The 18,925-nt window shown below is 39.0% G+C and overlaps 1 protein-coding gene and 1 non-coding gene across 2 annotated transcripts in view; both read right to left on the bottom strand.

Annotated features, from left to right (window-relative positions):
- Positions 1-18,925, bottom strand: part of CAPZA1 (capping actin protein of muscle Z-line subunit alpha 1) — a 49,847-nt gene that overhangs the window by 10,456 nt on the left and 20,466 nt on the right. The window contains exons 2-7 of the mRNA XM_033200085.1: positions 13,613-13,676; positions 11,090-11,141; positions 6,403-6,466; positions 5,409-5,615; positions 693-772; positions 10-88 (exon numbers count right to left, since the gene is read on the bottom strand). Of these exons, the coding sequence (XP_033055976.1) occupies positions 10-88; positions 693-772; positions 5,409-5,615; positions 6,403-6,466; positions 11,090-11,141; positions 13,613-13,676 (546 nt within the window). The remainder of the gene's footprint in view (positions 1-9; positions 89-692; positions 773-5,408; positions 5,616-6,402; positions 6,467-11,089; positions 11,142-13,612; positions 13,677-18,925) is intronic.
- LOC117077090 lies at positions 7,378-7,476 on the bottom strand. Its single transcript, XR_004434674.1, has one exon. It is a non-coding gene; the product is annotated as a small nucleolar RNA U13 (small nucleolar RNA).

An 18,925-nucleotide genomic window follows, 5' to 3' on the forward strand; every position in this document is an offset into this window, starting at 1 on the left:
GAATCTCACCTGAATCTTAAGCACTCCAACCACCTGGGCTGTAGGTGGTGTGATGGTGAACTTCCACTCTGATCTCCAACGACCATTCCTATTAAAACACACACACAACATTGCAGAATTAGCAATAAGCACAAGAAAGAAGTGATTTGTCACTGAGGTACAGAAGTTGGGAAAGAGGGGTGCAAAAAAAGAAAAAAAAAAGAGAGAGAAACTGTCATTTCCAGTTTGGCAAACCCAAAGCTCTGTCTACTCAAATAAAAGTCTGGATCTAAATGGCCTGACCATAAGCCTTTTCTAAGTTATTTTGACTTTCATTTTTCCTTTTTTCCCTCGAAATGGAAAACCATGCCTATTCTGCTCATGGGAGGCTCTTCCAAAACCAGATGAACAGGCTGCTGAATTATACAATTAACTCAAGTAGCATTAACCCTAAGCCAAGTAAAACTCAGATTTTCAACAGGGCACTTTACTAATCACTTGTTCTCACTCAAAGTAAGAGTAACTTTTAAAGGAAAATATAATTATAAAACCCAGAACTGTAAGGAATCTAAATCTCTCATTTATAGATGGAAAACTGAAGTCTGTAAGTTAAATAATTATTCCAAGCTAGTTGGATTAAAAACCAAGTCTCAACTGCTGGTTTCTTTTGGATATAAATTAGATTCAAATAGAAGAGAGTATCTATTTCTTACCAGAAGTTTTTAGGCTGAAACTGGTGGCTTTCAATACATGCAATAATAGTCTGTTGCCCATCGATAGTTTTAGCATAAACCTATTGTCGGGAAAACAAAAATAGTTAAATAGACTCCAAACACATTTAATTTAAACAACACGCATTGTACAAAAGGAGCGTGTTAAATCCTTGGGGGAGACAAAAATCAGATAAAATGAGCTTACAACACAATAGTGCACATGGGATACGAAAACAAAGCAGAACATGTTAGGTTCTACCAGAGACAGTGATATAACAAAAACAGAGGGAAATACTGCTCTTGGTTTGGGGTACAAGGTGGGTGCCATTTAGGCTGGGTCATACAAGACAGATGAGATTCTGATAAGCGGAGACTGAAAATAAAGGCGAGACAGGAAACTAAGGACTTGTTCAGTGAAAGGCTGATAGTTCTGTCATGTTTGGAGGGTGTGTGTGGACTAATGAAAGACAAAACAGGATGGTGGATTTAGGTCATGTAATAGTAGATGTAAGAAGTTTAAGACTGGCCGGGCGCGGTGGCTCAAGCCTATAATCCCAGCACTTTGGGAGGCCGAGACGGGCAGATCACAAGGTCAGGAGATCGAGACCATCCTGGCTAACACGGTGAAACCCCGTCTCTACTAAAAATACAAAAAACTAGCCGGGTGAGGTGGCGGGCGCCTGTAGTCCCAGCTACTCGGGAGGCTGAGGCAGGAGAATGGCGTAAACCCGGGAGGCGGAGCTTGCAGTGAGCTGAGATCCGGCCATTGCACTCCAGCCTGGGCGACAGAGCAAGACTCCGTCTCAACAACAACAACAAAAAAAGAAGTTTAAGACTTTATTCTATAGGCAATGGAGAGACAGCAAAACATGACTAGAACTAATATTGTCGGAGAATAATCAATACTGGTATTCAAGATAAAACGATGACAAGCTGAAGCTTGGTTAGGAGGCCACAGGATTAATCTAGGCAACAAGCCAGGGTTGTATTAAAGGGAATGGAAAGGAAGAGCTGCATACAGAATGCAGAAGAACAATCAAAGTCTAGCAGAATATTGCAAATGACAGGCAAAGGAAAGAAGGAACTAAAGGATGACTAAAAAGATGGTGGTGTCATTAACAAACTGGAAACTACAGATGGAGATATCTAGTTAGTAGTTAGAAACACTAACTCTTCCTTAGTGTGGGAGAGGTGAATGGAAATGCAATCACCAAGGGAAAGTAACAAAAAAAATAGTGCTCTATAGTCCACAAAATATGTTTTTACATGTATTTTCTTTTTCCTCCAATAAATCTAATGAAATATATTGTTATCATCTACAGATGAGAAGTTGAAGTTCACAAAGCTTCTTGCCTAAGGTGACTCAGAAAGTGGTAAAGGTAGAATCCAAAGGTAGAATCCCCACTGTTTTTGTGACATCGAAGTCTATGTTACTTTACCTGCATTAAATGAACTATGAACTTTGGGGAATGCCTACATTTACAAAGGTAAGGGAAAAAAAGAACTTAGTACAAACAGAGTAAGAATAATTAGGGGGCTGGGTGCAATGGCTCACACCTGTAATCCCAGTACTTTGAGAGGCCGTGGCAGGGGGATCAACTGAGGTCAGGAGTTCAAGACCAGCCTGGCCAACATGGTGGAACCCCGTCTCTACTAAAAATACAAAAATTAGCCAGGTGTGGTGGTGGGTGCCTGTAATCCCAGCTACTCGGGAGGCTGAGGCAGGAAAATTGCATGAACCTGAGAGGTGGAGGTTGCAGTGAGCTGAGATCATGCCACTGTACTCCAGCCTGGGCAAAAAGAGCAAAACTCCAGCCTAAGTAAAAGATAATTTCTAGTAGTTGATTGGCTTCAGTGTGAAATGCCATTCGGAAGTCATGGACAAGGAAAAGGACATTGGACTAGGTAACTCACGAAGCATTAGTAAACTTAGAGCAGTTTCTGTAGAATGGGGACTAAAGTAAAAAATCAAAGGGTTCAGAAGTAGAGACAGGAAATGGCATTAGCAGGTGAAGCTAAAAATGTGTACTGATTTGGTGGTGATGCAGAGAGAGATGAGAGAAGGGAAAAAGTGGAGAAGAGGGAGAAAGGGCAAGGTGAAAAGGGCAGACAAAGAAGGAGAAATAGGCTGGGCATGGTGGCTCATGCCTTGTAGTACACACACACACACACACACACACACACACACAAGCTAGGTATGGTGGCGTACACCTGTGGTCCTAGCTACTTGGGAGGCTGAGGCGAACGGATCACGAGGTCAGGAGTTCAAGATCAGTCTGGCCAATATAGTGAAACTCTGTCTCTACTAAAAATATAAAAATTAGCCAGGTGTGGTGGCAGGCGCCTGTAATTCCAGCTACTCGGGAGGCTGAGGCAGGAGAATCGCTTGAGCCCAGGAGAGGGAGGTTGCAGGGAGCCTAGACCACACCATTGCACTCCAGCTTGGGAGACAGAGTTAGACTGTCTCCAAAAAAAAAAAAAAAAAAAGATTTTCTGTCAGTTTCAATCCTTGCAAAGCATGGGGGATTAGATGCCTGTCAGAGGACAATGAAAAACGTTTGGAACACACTATGCAGAAAATGTGATAGGGAATAATGAGAGGAAATTACGGACTACTAAGCAGGTGAGCTGAAGACATAGTCATAGGACACTTATATACAGCAGACACCATCAGAACAATTCCATGACTTTCTGTAGCTCATTTGATAGCTAAGGACACAGTAGGGTTATTTGGTGCTGGAGCTCTCCAAATTAAGAATGGGTAGTGACAAACTTTGAATGGGTAACAGACAATAAATTCAAAGTATATTTAGGATTAAACAGTCAATTTCTAAATGGGAGTCTATCATGTCTCCCCTTTGCAATACTGGCTTCCCAACAGGAATTCTATACTTGTTCAGTCCACCATAATGGGTATTCTCATAAATTAAAATAAAAAAAAAAAAATCAAACATAATGACACCTAGCCTAACATTTATCTAACATTTATGTAGAGCTTACTTTGTGCCAGGCACTGTTCCAGGCATATATTACATATATTACTAATTCATTAAATCTTCACAACAACTCTATGAGGTAAAAACAATTATTTCCATTTTACAGTCAAAGAATTGAAGCACAGAGATGTTAAGTAATTTACCTAAGGTCATACAACTAATTTATTGGCAGGGCCAGGATTCAAACCAGTTAGGCAGGCTTCAAAATAAGTGCTCCTAACTGTATTCTAGACTGCCATGTAATTCATCATTGCATATTTAAAATATTCCAGTGAAAACTGCTAAGAGAGAGTTTCCCACAACAAAAAAATGATAAATATGTGTACTAATCCATGTTATTAGCTCAATACAGCCATTCCACAATGTATACATATTGAAAACATCATGTTGTACATACCATATTTTTATTTGTCAATTTAAAAATAAAAAATATTCTAATCATTATTTTTCTTAATATGCCATAATTTTATAAAGGAAAAATCATGATAAAGTCAAATTTATCTATTTTTACAGTCAAGAGGTAGTAAAAGAAAATCAGGCCAGGTGCAGCAGCTCATGCCTGTAACCCCAGCACTTTGGGAGGCCAAGGCAGCCAGATCACCTGATGTCAGGAGTTCAAGACCAGCCTGGCCAACACGGTGAAGCCCCCCTCTCTACTGTCTGTACTAAAAATATAAAAATTAGCCGGGTGTGTTGGTGGGCAACTGTAATCTCAGCTACTCAGGAGGCTGAGGCAGAAGAATTGCTTGAACCCAGGAGATGGAGGTTACAGTGAGCCGACACGGTGCCCCTGCATTCTAGCCTGGGCGACAGAGTGAGACTTTGTCTCAAAAAACAAAACAACAACAAAAAAAGAAAATCACTCCTGAGTTTTAAAAAATCGTTTGGTTTTTTTGTTTTTTTGAGATAGTCTCACTCTGTTGCCCAGCCTGGAGTGTAGTGGGGTGGTCTCAGCTCACTGCAACCTCCACCTCCCTTGTTCAAGTGATTCTTGTGCCTCAGCATCCTGAGTAGCTGAGACTACAGGTGTGCACCACCACATCCAATTACTTTTTGTATGTTTTAAGTAGAGACAAGGTTTCACCATGTTGGCCAGGCTGGTCTGGAACTCCTGGCCTCAAGTGATCTGCCCACCTTGGCCTCCCAAAGTGCTGGGATTACAGGCATGAGCCACCGTACCCAGCCAATTGTTTAGTTCTAATAGTTTTGATTACCTAATGTAAATATCTAAACTATGTAGAAGTAGCTTTGTGTAAAAATGCCTATATCAAAAAGTCATAAATATGAGCAACAGCTCTCTCAACAATCTTAGTATACCATTTTTTCTCTGTGTCCAAACCAAGAGAATTTACCTTTTAGATCTGGGTAAAAATACAAACAAGAAAAAAATTAATTTTAAAGGTTAATTTAAAAAAAGAAAGGAAAAAAAAAAAAAAACCAAAGACCTTTTCCTGATGGGTGTAAGGCATTTCTCATAAGTCAAATGTGAAAACAGAATACACACCAATATCTAAATTTTTTGTGCACTGGAATTTTAAAAAGAACTTTTGCATATAAAAATTTCCATTTATTTATACCCCTTTCCAAAATGATTTAGAGAATAAAATGCAGAGGAGAAGACAGCATGACTAAGAAAGAAGGGATGTTTGGTAGGCCAAAGTCTCCAAAGGATAAGGTAAATATAAGAAAACACTCTCTGATAATGAAGCAGATACTTAACAGTACAGAAGCCGTTGGAATAATGGTCTTTCACATAAGCTCTTAAAGCACTGTCACAGGATTCTCTCCAAGACTTCAGACCTCCATCTACTTCTTCTGGCTGGGGATCACTTGCTTCTTTCCGTAAGTGATCAAATTTAAAGGAAATTTTGTTTCTTGGATCTAAAAATCTGCTATTACCCAGGTCACCGTGCTCTGTAATTAAGACCTTCCAAAGAATCATTAAACATATGAGTAACTTTGTAAAAAAGACAATTCTTACTGCCTTTTGTGAAACACATCAATAAAAATTCTGAGGCAGTTAACTTTTCATTTCGTCAGATTTTTCTTTCATATTAATTTTCAACCAAGCCTCATATTATTAAGAATATTACATTTATGAATAAGTCAACTTTAAACTACAAAATATCCCCCATACTAATAATATACTTCATTTCTCCGTTTCTAATATATTATCTATATAGGTACTTTATACATAGCCGTGATAACTTTTATGTACACTTTTGTATTTTTTTCACAGATTTTTTCCAGAGTCATTATGAAACTTTAGGGCCATTACACTTAGCATTTAAAATAGGTAATACATTCACATGGTTCAAAAATGAAAAAATACATAAACTGTTTTCTCACCCCATTTCCCAACCACCAAAATCCTAAAGTAATAAATAAGTAGTCTAAATTTCAGGAGTGCCTGTTTTTCCATTAAATACGTCTGCTGTTACTCTTATCAATGAGAATTAAAGACAGCTGGAAAACCTGTACGACTTAAATACTTCCATTTTCACTGTTCTTGTTAGAGGCTGCTCTCCTTTCTTGTCAAAGAAACTGCTAGGGTTATCAGAAAGAGGAAAAATATCCTAACATGTAGAGTACGTACAAAAACTAAAAAAACTAAGACAAATTTATTCAGCACCTGGTTCAGACATCTGCTTTGGTTTCTATTAATAGGATTTCTACTATCTCCCAGGCATAGCCTTCTAAAAGGCAATTATTACCTGATCTTCATATCCTTCTATCTTCACAGGCGTGAACTGATCCATGTTATACTGGGCAAATGCACTGTTTTTTTAAAAAGTTTTTTTTTAAAAAAAAAAAAAAAGGAGGGAGAGAGAAAAGAATTATGTGTAAATAAACACAAAGGTGGTTCACAGAATAGTGAAAGGAAATGTGAAAACAGTACCTGGTACTTTTCCCCTTTCTCCCCAGACATCCAGTGTTAACATAATGCCTTCCAGCTTTCTGTAAGGACTCCTCTCCACGGAGATCTTGGAAGCTCCTTAAAACTCTGAAATTACCTTTTCCTCTTTGCTCCTAAGCTCCAAAAGACCCTCTACTTAGACAATTCCAAAGTTGGTTTGTTTTGAGATAGTCTCACTATGTTGCCAGGCTGGCCTCAAACACCCGGGCTCAAGAGATTTTCCCATGTTTCCTGAGTAGCTGGGACTACAGGTGCGCACCACCACACTCGGCTAATTCCAAAGTTTGAAGCAAGCTGATTATTGTGAACTGCCAACAATTTTAATTGTTTGGGTAGAAGCTTTCAGTAATTCAAAAGAATTTTCCATTGATACACTATTTTGGAAATGATTTTTTTTTTCTCAGCTCTCAAAGTCACGAGAAACTATAATTAAATGTCAGAAGGCATCTGACATGCGAAGAAGGTAAAGTGAGAGTTGAGCATGAGTCAAGTATAAAAGCAGAGCCGCCTCAGGCACAGAGTAATTTTTAAAAGAGGAATGCATAAATAATCAAAGTACATGCCTAATATTACTGTTTATTTGTCCAAAGCCTGATTTTTGAAATTCTGCATTTTTAATGGCTCTCTAACACATTTTACAAAGCTAAAGCAAAAAACAAGATAAAAGAAAGATGGAAATAAGAGTTACACTTATATTCTTGAAAAGTATCAGTCTTCTCACAGCATTCCCAATTTTAACCTATTAAAATAGACTGCTAGTATTTTTTCCCCATGTCAGACAGGTAATGTGCCAACATAACAAGGTTTGAGGGAGGCACATCTCACATGCATGTGAAAACTCAACCATCACACTTATGAACTACAAAAGGATGGAGATCACTAGCTTCAAGCAGAGTGTTAAACTTTCTCTAGGCTTTTCAAGATAAAGCAAAATAACAAAATGTAAACTTCTTCAAATACTTAAAGCTTTTTTTTTTTTTCAGATGCTGGGCTGGAGTGCAATGGCATGATCTTGGTTCACTGCAACCTCCACTTCCCAGGTTCAAGCAATTCTCCTGCCTCAGCTGGATCAGCTACTCAGCTAATCCTGAGTAGCTGGGATTACAGGCATGTGCCATCACGCCCGGCTAATTTCTGTATATTTAGTACAGACAGGGTTTCTCCATGTTAGTCAGGCTGGTCTCGAACTCCCAACCTCAGGTGATCCGCCTGCCTCAGCCTCCCAAAGTGCTGGGATTACAGGAGTGAGCCACCGTGCCCAGCCTCTAAAGCTAATTTTCAATCTTATTTTGTTAAAAGTTATTACTGTCTATTTTGTTTATTTATTTATTTGGCAGGGGATGGAGTCTCACTGTTGCCCAGGCCAGAGTGCTGTGGTGCGATCTTGGCTCACTGCAACCACCACCTTTCAGATTCAAGTGATTCTCCTGCCTCAGTCTCCTAAGTAACTGGGATTACAGATGCGCACCACCACACCCAGCTAATTTTTGTATTTTCAGTAGAGACGGGGTTTCACCATGTTGGCCAGGCTGGTCTCGAACTCCTGACCTCAGGTGATCCACCCACCTCGGCCTCCCAAAGTGCTGGGATTACAGGTGTGAGCCACCACACCCAGCCAAAAGTTATTACTGTGTTTTACTTTCTCGCTCTGTCGCCCAGGCTGGAGTGCAATGGCCGGATCTCAGCTCACTGCAAGCTCCGCCTCCTGGGTTTACGCCATTCTCCTGCCTCAGCCTCCCGAGTAGCTGGGACTACAGGCGCCCGCCACCTCGCCCGGCTAGCTTTTTGTATTCTTTAGTAGAGACGGGGTTTCACCGTGTTAGCCAGGATGGTCTCGATCTCCTGATCTTGTGATCCGCCCGTCTCGGCCTCCCAAAGTGCTGGGATTACAGGCTTGAGCCACCGCGCCCGGCCTGTGTTTTACATCTTTTTTTTTTTTTTTTTTTTTTTGAGACGGAGTCTCGCTCTGTCGCCCAGGCTGGAGTGCAGTGGCCGGATCTCAGCTCACTGCAAGCTCCGCCTCCCGGATTCCCGCCATTCTCCTGCCTCAGCCTCCCGAGTAGCTGGGACTACAGGCGCCCGCCACCACGCCCGGCTAGTTTTTTGTATTTTTTTTTTTTTTTTTTAGTAGAGACGGGGTTTCACCGTATTAGCCTTCTTAAAGCACCACATCCCCATGTAGCAAAATTAATCCCAAACACATTGGCTCTTCAGAAAGGATATAAATTATTCATAAAAAGTAGAATAAATATTAGTTTAAAAAAAAACGAGTAGGAAGTAAATATTTTATTCTAGTGTATGTCCTAAGACTATGGATTACAAACACCAACACGAAAATGTCCTTACCTTTAATTCCATCTCAAGTAAACAGGATCTCCATTTTACCAGCTGCCTAAGCCAAAAACTTGGGGTGATCTTTGATTCTTCTCTGTCTCTCACACTTCACATCCAGTCCATCAGTAAATCTTGTAGGCTCTACTTAAGTACATATTCAGAATCTGACTCCTTCCCACCACCCCCACTGCTACCACTCTAGTCCAACCACTAGCATCTATCCCTGAACTATTCTAATAGTCTTGCAATTACTCATCTTACCTCAGCTTTTGCCCCTCTACACAGGAGCTAGTGATTATTCTAAAATATAAGTCTTATTATGTTACTCTCTGCTCAAAACAATCTCACTATCTCCGTCAGAATGAAATTCACTCTTTAACCTAACTTACAACACCCTACTCATTCCAGAAGCTCTGGAATTATCTGGGGATGGTTCTGGTGGCCAGAAACAGGAGCAAATCCAGGAAAGATGGCAAATCTTAGCTACTTCAAGACCTTCATTTTATAAAGACTGAAGGCAGTAATTATGATAATGATTATGAAAACATTAATTGAGCACTTACTATGAGGACTATGGCCACGGGACTGAAATGCTTTAATACAGAAATAAGACTGAATTTTTCTTCTCTATGGAAAATCAAATATTTGGGTCTTCTCTATGGAAAATTAAATATTTAAAATTCTCTTTTAACAAGAGGGTTCCCCAAGAACCTATAGTCTATAAGAACCAGAATATTTATAAATACAAAGCTTTAGTGTCAGTGCAATTAAAGCAAATGAAGTATCTGAACTACATACCAACTTCTCTTAATCTTAGCCAAAAGGCGGAGAAGCTACATACCAGCTTCTTTTTGGTTCTAATTGGAAATAGGATAACAGGCTTTAGTTTGCAATCACACTTGGGTGATATTCAACATCCACCCCTTTCAGCTTATCAAGTGATGTACGGAGCAGATTTATTGTGGGTAGCTCTCAAGGATAAAACTGGGACCAATATGGCAGGCAAACTGAAGAACTTGCCTTGTGAGATTTTGAATTCCTTATTACTAGAAGCATTCAGATTAGATAACTGTCTATTGACAGATGTTGATGAAATTCTTTCAGTGAAAGAAAGCAGAGAGGAGTCAAACTAGCAAATGATGAATGTCCTTTTGTATGGCAGATTCTATGAATCTAAGAGAAACCATCATTAGAGTATATCCCTGATGTGAGCCTAGCTTCCTTAAATCAATGTATAATTAGGGTATCATTCATGATGACAATTACAGTAAAGCTCTGCAAATTCTGTTTGCAGAATCTAGTCCCAAAGTGAGTTCCAAAAAAGCAGTATGGACAGGGCAGATTGTTTCCTAGGCAGCAGCTCTTACAACAGTTTTCTATGGCTAAAATCTAATTTTATGATAATTATTTGTTGCTCTGCATCAACATGTCCTTGTTCTGTCTCCCCATCCCTACCCCACCTAGCCATTATCCAACTCTTTACAAAGGAACTCTGAGCCAGTTGGGTAGACAGCAATTGAAACAGAACTTTGTGTTGAAGAGTAGAGTAGTGATAAAGCCAGACAACAGGGAGCGTTGAAAGCTACAGCAAGTTTAGATTTTATTATAGAAGGTATCAAAAAAAAAAAAAAAAAAAAGAGGCACCACTGTAGTATTTTTGAAGGCAAGGACACAATGGAAATATTTTAGAAAGATTAATTAGCTTCAGAGTGATAAGGAGTCAATCATTAGGTAACCTAATCATGCTTTTATCCTATGGTTAATTCTCACTATTAAGGCACTTTATTAATATTTGCTATTCTTAAACATTATCATTCCTCACTGGCAGATCATTCCTATGTATAGCTAGCTGTTTAAAAAAACTCAACATGAACTAGAACAACTATAAAGGAAAACCTAACAGCTAACATTAAACTCTGCTTTAATGGGGCAAATGTGGGCAGAAATAAAAACTAGTTCATATATTATAATAAGCTTTGAGGAAGTAAACAACAATTGGGGGAACATGTTTTCTCCAATTAAAAAAAATAACGAAAATTGCTAAACCCAACTGCTTTACTTTGAAGTATTTTAAACTTCGTTTTCAGGGTACTAGTTCACTGTCAACATAGTTTATCCAACATTCTAAGTGGATTTGGAAAGATACTTACTGTGCTGCCCCTTCCCTGAGGAGATTGTCATTATTAAGTAGTAGCCGAACATCTGAGGAGGAAAAATGTTACAATGTTCAGTGGAGGATAAATTTGAGAAATTTTAGCAGATTTCTAGATTCAATTTTTAAAATTCAGGCTTTGTAAGATTAGTCTTCAGGTGTACTACATGAGTAGAAATTCTTTTTTTTTTTTTTGAGACGGAGTCTCGCTCTGTCGCCCGGGCTGGAGTGCAGTGGCCGGATCTCAGCTCACTGCAAGCTCCGCCTCCCAGGTTTACGCCATTCTCCTGCCTCAGCCTCCCGAGTAGCTGGGACTACAGGCGCCTGCCACCTCGCCCGGCTAGCTTTTTTTTTTGTATTTTTTAGTAGAGACGGGGTTTCACCGTGTTAGCCAGGATGGTCTCGATCTCCTGACCTCGTGATCCGCCCATCTCGGCCTCCCAAAGTGCTGGGATTACAGGCTTGAGCCACCGCGCCTGGCCCCATGAGTAGAAATTCTAAACATGCAAATATAAAGATGCTAATGTTCACAGATTTGTGTACAATTATGTATGCTATATAGCCTCAAGGAACTTCACAGCAAACGAATAACATGGTTTATAGAAAGCCACAGTTAAAGAGTGTTAATTCTGTATTTAAATGAATCCTTTAATATGAGCATAGATTAAGAATTGCAGGCTCTTCTACAACATCATATCAAGAAAGCTGGGCACAATTCAGTCAGTGACAGTGAAATTTTTAAAACACATTTTTCATTGGAGAATCTAATGTGAAGTCTACAACCTTTTTAAAAAGCTGTGTGTCAGAAGTCTAGTCACTTTTTTTTTTGAGATGAAGTCTCACTCTTGTCGCCCAGGCTGGAGTGTAATGGTGCAATCTCAGCTCACTCCAACCTCCACCTCCCCGGTTCACGAGATTCTCTCGCCTCAGCCTCCTGAGTAGCTGGGATTACAGGCGCCTGCCACCACACTCAGCTAACTTTTGTATTTTTAGTAGAGACAGGACTTCACCATGTTGGTCACGTTGGTCTTGAACTCCTGACTTAAGGCGATCTGCCCACCTCGGCCTCCCAAAGTGCTGGGATTCCAGGTGTCAGCCACCACACTTGGCCTGTTAGTTAAGAATTTATCTGAGCTAAAGTTCAAGAAGAATTTTCTACTGAAAATTGAAAATTTCGGCTGGGTGCGGTGGCTCATGCCTGTAATCCTAGCATTTTGGGAAGCTGAGGCGGGCGGATCACGAGGTCAAGAGATTGAGACCATTCTGGCCAACATGGTGAAACCCCATCTCTTCTAAAAATACAAAAAAAATGAGTGGAGCGTGGGGGTGAGCACCTGTAGTTCCAGCTACTTGGGAGGCAGGGGTTCCAGTGAGCCAAGATCACGCCACTGCACTCCAGACTGCCGACAGAGCAAGATTCTGTCAAAAAAATAATAATAACAAAAAGAAAAAGAAAATTTCAACAGGAAAATTTATTTAAAATGTTACTAAGAATTTAGTCAATGTAAAAGACTAGAAAAAGGCTGCATTTGTTTCCTTTGCTGTTGGTGCTCAAAAGCCACAAACAGTTTTATAAAAAATATCTTGATTTACTTCTGTTATATCTTATACTCCTTGAAGCAAATGTTTATGTTTTTCCCAGTTACTTTTCCCAATTTTAGCAATCAAGATTATTATTGACTGTTCTACCATCTGGACCAGGTACAGAGGAATATCATACAGTTACTCTCGAGTAGCTAACTTTCTAATATAAAATTAGAATCTCAAAATGAATGTTTGCTAAACTGAACCAAGATGTACAACAATTATTATTTTACTTAAGGAATCTTTAAGATGAACTTAATAACTTAAAATGGGATTATGATTATTTATTTCATCATGAAGTTTAAGATGCTCCATCACATTTTCCATCTTGTAAAATGTATTAAGACAGCAGATAGTATGGAAAGTTGTAAATGTATTTAACTGTGGTTCCCCAACCTGCTGAGATTCAGAATCACCTGGTAAAGAACTTCATGAAATACAGATTAACCAGTTCCACCTCAGATCTAATGAATGTGAATCTTGAGGGCAAGATAAAGCTGAATCTGCATATTTAACAAGCTCCCCAGATATAGTCAGTTCAGCCCCACTGGCCCAAAAAAGTGTTCCATAACATGTGACTTCCTAAGGGAAAGCACTGAAGAAAATTTAGCTATGATCTATAAAGGAAAAAATAAAACTGTGAAAATAATTTAGTATTGTTTCTACATTTATTGATACTAATCTGCCTTAAAATCTTTTCTCACATAAGACAGGCATCCCAATTTATGGGTTAGGAGCTTTATTTTGACTCAGACCTGGGTTTGAATTCTTACTTTGACATTTACTAACTGGAGGACCTTGGACAAGTTATTTTAATTTCTTCGAATCTTGATTTACTTAGCTATAGCTACAACAAGTCATAAGAATTAAAACAGATAGCAAGTACTCAATAAATAATGGTAATTAAGGAGGGATTAAAATACTAATCTTTACTCACCATTGAATACTTCATTAAATTCCCCTGGGGGTGCATGAGTGATGAATTTAGCAGCTATGCGTACCTAAAGAGAAACAAAATTTACACTTAGAATTATGAAGAGTAACATGTAAAAGGAGAAACAATTAACAAATTACAAAATTTTCATCACATCTCTTGAAAAAAATGTCCTGTTTAAACATTTACTGTTTAGCAGCCTTCAAATTTTCTTTTCATAAAGCACCCCAAAGCTGTTACTATCAATATAGGTACATTCTGATTTGGGAATATATGTGTTTTGATAAATTTGAATTTGTCTTTCAAAAACAGGATAATAGTTTTTGACCAAATACATTACATTCACAAAAAGAGAAAGCTATGATCTAGATTATGAACATTTAAGCAAAACTAAATAAAATATTACGCAAATTAAATAGCATACCAATACCAATTCTCCCAGTACAAGGATGGTTCAATATAATAAGTTACTGTAACTTACAAATTAAAAGACCAAAACCACGTGATCATCTCAACTCATGCTGAAAAAAAATTAACACCTACTCCAATATCATAAAAAAACAAAACTATTAGTTTTTGGTAGATATAAAATAAACGCCTTTAACTTAATAAAGGGCTATCTACCAAAATTCTACAAAAACCTTAATAATGAAACATAAGCAATGTCACTAACTTTATTAACTAATTAATTTATACTGAGATAGGGTCTTGGCTGTTGTCCCGGCTGGAGTGCAGTGGCACGATCAAGGCTTACTGCAGCCTCAACCTCCTGGGCTCAAGCGATCTTCCTGCCTCAGCCTCTTGAGTAGCTGGGGCCACAGGCATGTGCCACCACACCTAATTTTGTAATTTTTATTTTTGTAGAGACAAGTCTCACCATGCCCAGGCTGGTCTCAAACTCCTAGATTCAAGTGATCCTCTGGCCTGGGCCTTCCAAAGTGTTGGGGTTATAGGTGTGAGCCACTGTGCCTGCCCTAAGTCATCAATTTTAATACCAGACAAAGATGACTCCTATCACCTCTACTATTCGCCACTGTATTAGAGGGCATAAGGAATGCTATGGAAAATATTTCTTCTGTTATTCAGCCTAGTCTCTGTCCTCTGCCCCTGTTGCCATTCTCCCTTTTTAGATATACTATTATAAATGGATGATAAAATGTTAGGTTCTAACCCGCTTATCTAATTGTTTTTCTCTAGATTTTATCTTTTTTGTCATTTTATGCTTTGTCTGGGGAAAATGCTTGACTCCAATCCACTAATATGCTCTTCATCTGTGCCCATTTTCCTGCTCAATTTTTTTTTTTTTAAGAGACAGGGTCTCGCTATATTGCCCAGGTTGGAGTACAGTGGCGTGATCATAGCTCATTGCAGCCTCCAACTCCTGACCTCAGGAATCTTTCCGCATCAGCCTCCTGAGTAGCCGGGAGTACAGGCACTCGTCACCAGGCCCAGCATAACAATTATTTTGACTGTTCAATTTTTAATTTCTAAGATTTTTGGTAATTCCTTTTGTCTTTTTTTTTTTGTTTGGTACTGGCAAGTATGTAGAGCAAAGCAATTTCTTTTAGTGTGTATACAATCATCTATATTAGGACATTAACTCCTTATTTAATTTTTTAGGTGTTTTTTCTCAGAGACAGGGTCTCACTTGGTTGCTCAGGTTAGAGTGCAGCAGTGTGATCAAAGTTCACTGTAACCTTAAACTCCTGGGCTCAAGTGATCCTCCTGCCTCAGGTTCTCAAGTAGCTAAGACTACAGGTATGCCTCACCATGCCTGGCTAATTTTTAAACATTTTTAATTTCCTTCAGAGAGAGGGTCTCACTATGTTGCCCAGGCAGTTCTCAAACTCCTAGCCTCAAGTGATCCTCCCAACTCAGCCTCCCAAAGCACTGAGATTACAGGTGTGAGCCAATGTGCCCAGTATAACTACCCATTTTAAAGTCTTGTTCTATTGATTGTTTCCTAAAAATTTAGATCCTCTCTTCATTGAATTTGATTCTTCCCTTTCGTGGTATTGGTTTTCCATAAATGGTGCTCTGAATTTAATTTAGTTTGCCATTCTGTTTGCTGGTAGTTTGTCTCTAGTGACTACAGGGGAGGGAAAGAGTAGATTTGCTTCTGCTCATCAGGGTGTGTGAGCAGTTTATCTTCGGAGTGAGCCTAAGGTCCAACCGGCTAGGTGGGACACTGTTCTGTGTCTGTGGTCCCAGTGCTCATACTCAGTGCTATATTCTGAGGACAAATGCTGTTTTTGTCTTCAGCTTAGCCCAAAGAGGAGAGAAGGGAGGAGCTAAGTGGTCCAACTAGCTAGAGAGCAATTCTCCAGTTAATCTACTCTAAGACTGTTCTGGGTCCCTTCCTTCTTGATTCTTAAACTGATGTAAGATCCTCCAGAATGGTTCCTATCTATCTGGCATTTGGCAATACTAATATATAGATATTTGGCAGTATCTATACATAGTAATAATGCTAGTAATGATAATAAATAGGGCTCACCACAAATGAGTCTCTCAGTATAGTTCTAACATACTATGAAAGAAAGGATGAAAATTCCCTAATATTTGATGTGATAATGAATATGAAGATGATTCAACTCCCTAATGTAGGGCAAAGAAGAACATGGTATATCTAACAATAAACTGAGCCTTATTTCTAGATAGGCATCCTCTGTTGACTTCTTTATTTCCTTCAAACAATTTTAAGTTATTGATGACCCCATCAAATTCAAACCATTCTTCAGCATTAAAAAAAAAAAAAAAAAAAAAACTTTCAAGAGTCTCTTGAAAATAAAGCTGGGGCCAGGTGTGGTGGCTCCTGACTGTAATCCCAGCACTTTGGGAGGCTGAGGTGGGTGGATCACTTGAGGTCAGGAGTTCAAGACCAGTCTGGCCAACATGGCGAAACCCCATCTCTACTAAAAATACAAGAATTAGCTGGATGTGGTGGTGGGTACCTGTAATCCCAGCTACTTGGGAAGCTGAAGCAGGAGAATCACCTGAACCCGGAAGGTGGAGGTTGTAGTGAACTAAGATTATACTCCAGCCTGGGCAACTGTAGGAGACTCTGTCTTAAAAAAAAGAAAAGAAAAGAAAAGAAAGAAAGCTGGGAGTGAGAAGAGAATTAGAAAAAAAACCCAGAAATTTGGGTTGGGTGCGGTAGTTCATGCCTGTAATCCCAGCAATTTGGGAGGCTGAGGCAGGCAGATCATTTGAGGTCTGGAGTTTGAGACTAACCTGGCCAACATGGTGAAACCCTGTTTCTACTAAAAATACAAAATTTAGCTGGCATGGTGGCGCACACCTGTAATCCCAGCTACTTGAGAGGTTGAGGCAGGAGAATCTCTTGAACCCAGGAGGAGGAGTTTGCAGTGAGCCGAGATCCTGCCACTGCACTCCAGCCTGGGCGACAGAGTGAGACTGTCTCAAAAAAGAAAATAAACCAAACAGAAATGCTTTACACCTTTAGTATCCCTAGGTTTATACAAATAATCTTACTGTAAGTTTATTCTTATTCTGAAAAGGACAAAGAAAAGCTGCTCTGTGATGAAACCGTTAGTCAAGAAAGGCCTAGTGATTGTTGGAGCAAGGTAGAATGGAAAATTTGGGTTCCAATAACTGTCTCTGTTGGTCCATCAGCTAACTAGATTTGTGATCCTAGAAACATTACTGTTTTCGGTCCTGAGTTTTCTCATTATAACCCAACTCCTCATAGAGTCATATTAGAAGATCTGCAAAATTTCTTTTAGCTGCAAAATCCTACAAAGTTTTTAAGATTTGAAAGACAAAAGTTGGTATGTGGACTACCTGGAAGCAGGCATCAGGAATTTATGCCACAAAAAACGTATTAGAATATTCTTAGGTACATAAAGTGTTAGAACCCTGCCTTGACAGGGTAACTACAGATAGTGTATTATTTTTTCTGGGATGAAAACTGGTGGAGGGGAAATGCTCCATAAGGCTCCTTATATTAACTGAGCAAAAACAATAAAAAGAGGGATTCTAATCATGAAGAAATCCTGCTCAACTCATGAAAATTATGCTACACAGGACTAACTGTTACAATATAGATTTCTAACTATATTTTCTTTGGCATGTACACTTAATCACATTTCTGTATGTTTCAACTGTTGGTATCAATCTCTTATTTAAAAAATCAGTAATTCTACTTTTAATAATAAACCTTGTTTTTTTTTTTTTTTTTTGGTCTATTTGTGACAAATCTGTGGAGTGAGCTATGGTCTATCCCCTTTCTGTCAAGGTGCATTTCCCATAATCTTTACATAATTATGAAACTCCTCAGTCAAGTAAAGTGTGTGTAATCCAAAAAATAAGTATATACATATTCATATACTATCAAAAAAGTACCTTCCCTGAAAGGAAAAAGGAATAAAGCCACAGTCATATTTTACATACTACTTATATAACATAATATTTGAATGTATAATAAAATTACCAAACTGAAAATTTAAGATACTAATATTCCTGAAATCCCACCCAAATTTTCAGAAGTTACAAAATCTGATGGAATTGGTACAACTGAAAGAAGAGCAGTTTGTTTGGATAGAAGATGAACTGATACTGCATATAAAAAAGTAATAATTCACCCATTCAGCAAACTAGGAAGAGAAGTATCAATAAATAAAGACTGAAGACTGGATAAGACATTGTCACTACCCTCAAGGACCTGACGCCTAGATAGTAATGTAGCAAGCAGGTATTAAATGTAGACTGAGGCACAAAGGAAGATGCAATCAACTCTGTATACCCACATTAAACAGGGGGTGGTCGGCCAGGCGTGGTGGCTCACGCCTATAATCCCAGCACTTTGGGAGGCCGAGGTGGGCGGATCACGAGGTCAGGAGTTTAAGACCAGCCTGGCCAAGATGGTGAAATCCCATCTCTACTTTAAAAAATTACAAAAATTAGCCAGGCACGGTGGCAGGCAACTGTAATCACAGCTACTCGGGAGGCTGAGGCAAGAGAATCGCTTGAACCCAGGTAGCGGAGGTCGCAGTGAGCCAAGATTGCACCACTGCACTCCAGCCTGTCTCAAAACAAAAACAAAAACGTAGTCTTCAAAGGTAGTGATGTTTGAGATGGATTGGAGGATGAGTAGTTAAGACCAGGGAGGGCATTCCAAGTAGAGGAAACAATATACACAAACTAAGACAATATGTCGTAACAAACTGAATGTAGGCATTTACAAGACTTGCAAAATGTAAAACAATGTTACTTGTCACACTAATTCCTTTTCTGTTTTGGAAAATAAAGTTTTTTTTTAAACAACAAATAACTATGCTAATGTAATAGGTTTAT

The sequence above is a fragment of the Trachypithecus francoisi genome, unplaced genomic scaffold (genome assembly GCF_009764315.1).
Source record: "Trachypithecus francoisi isolate TF-2019V2 unplaced genomic scaffold, Tfra_2.0 Lachesis_group5, whole genome shotgun sequence".
Lineage (NCBI taxonomy): Eukaryota > Metazoa > Chordata > Mammalia > Primates > Cercopithecidae > Trachypithecus > Trachypithecus francoisi.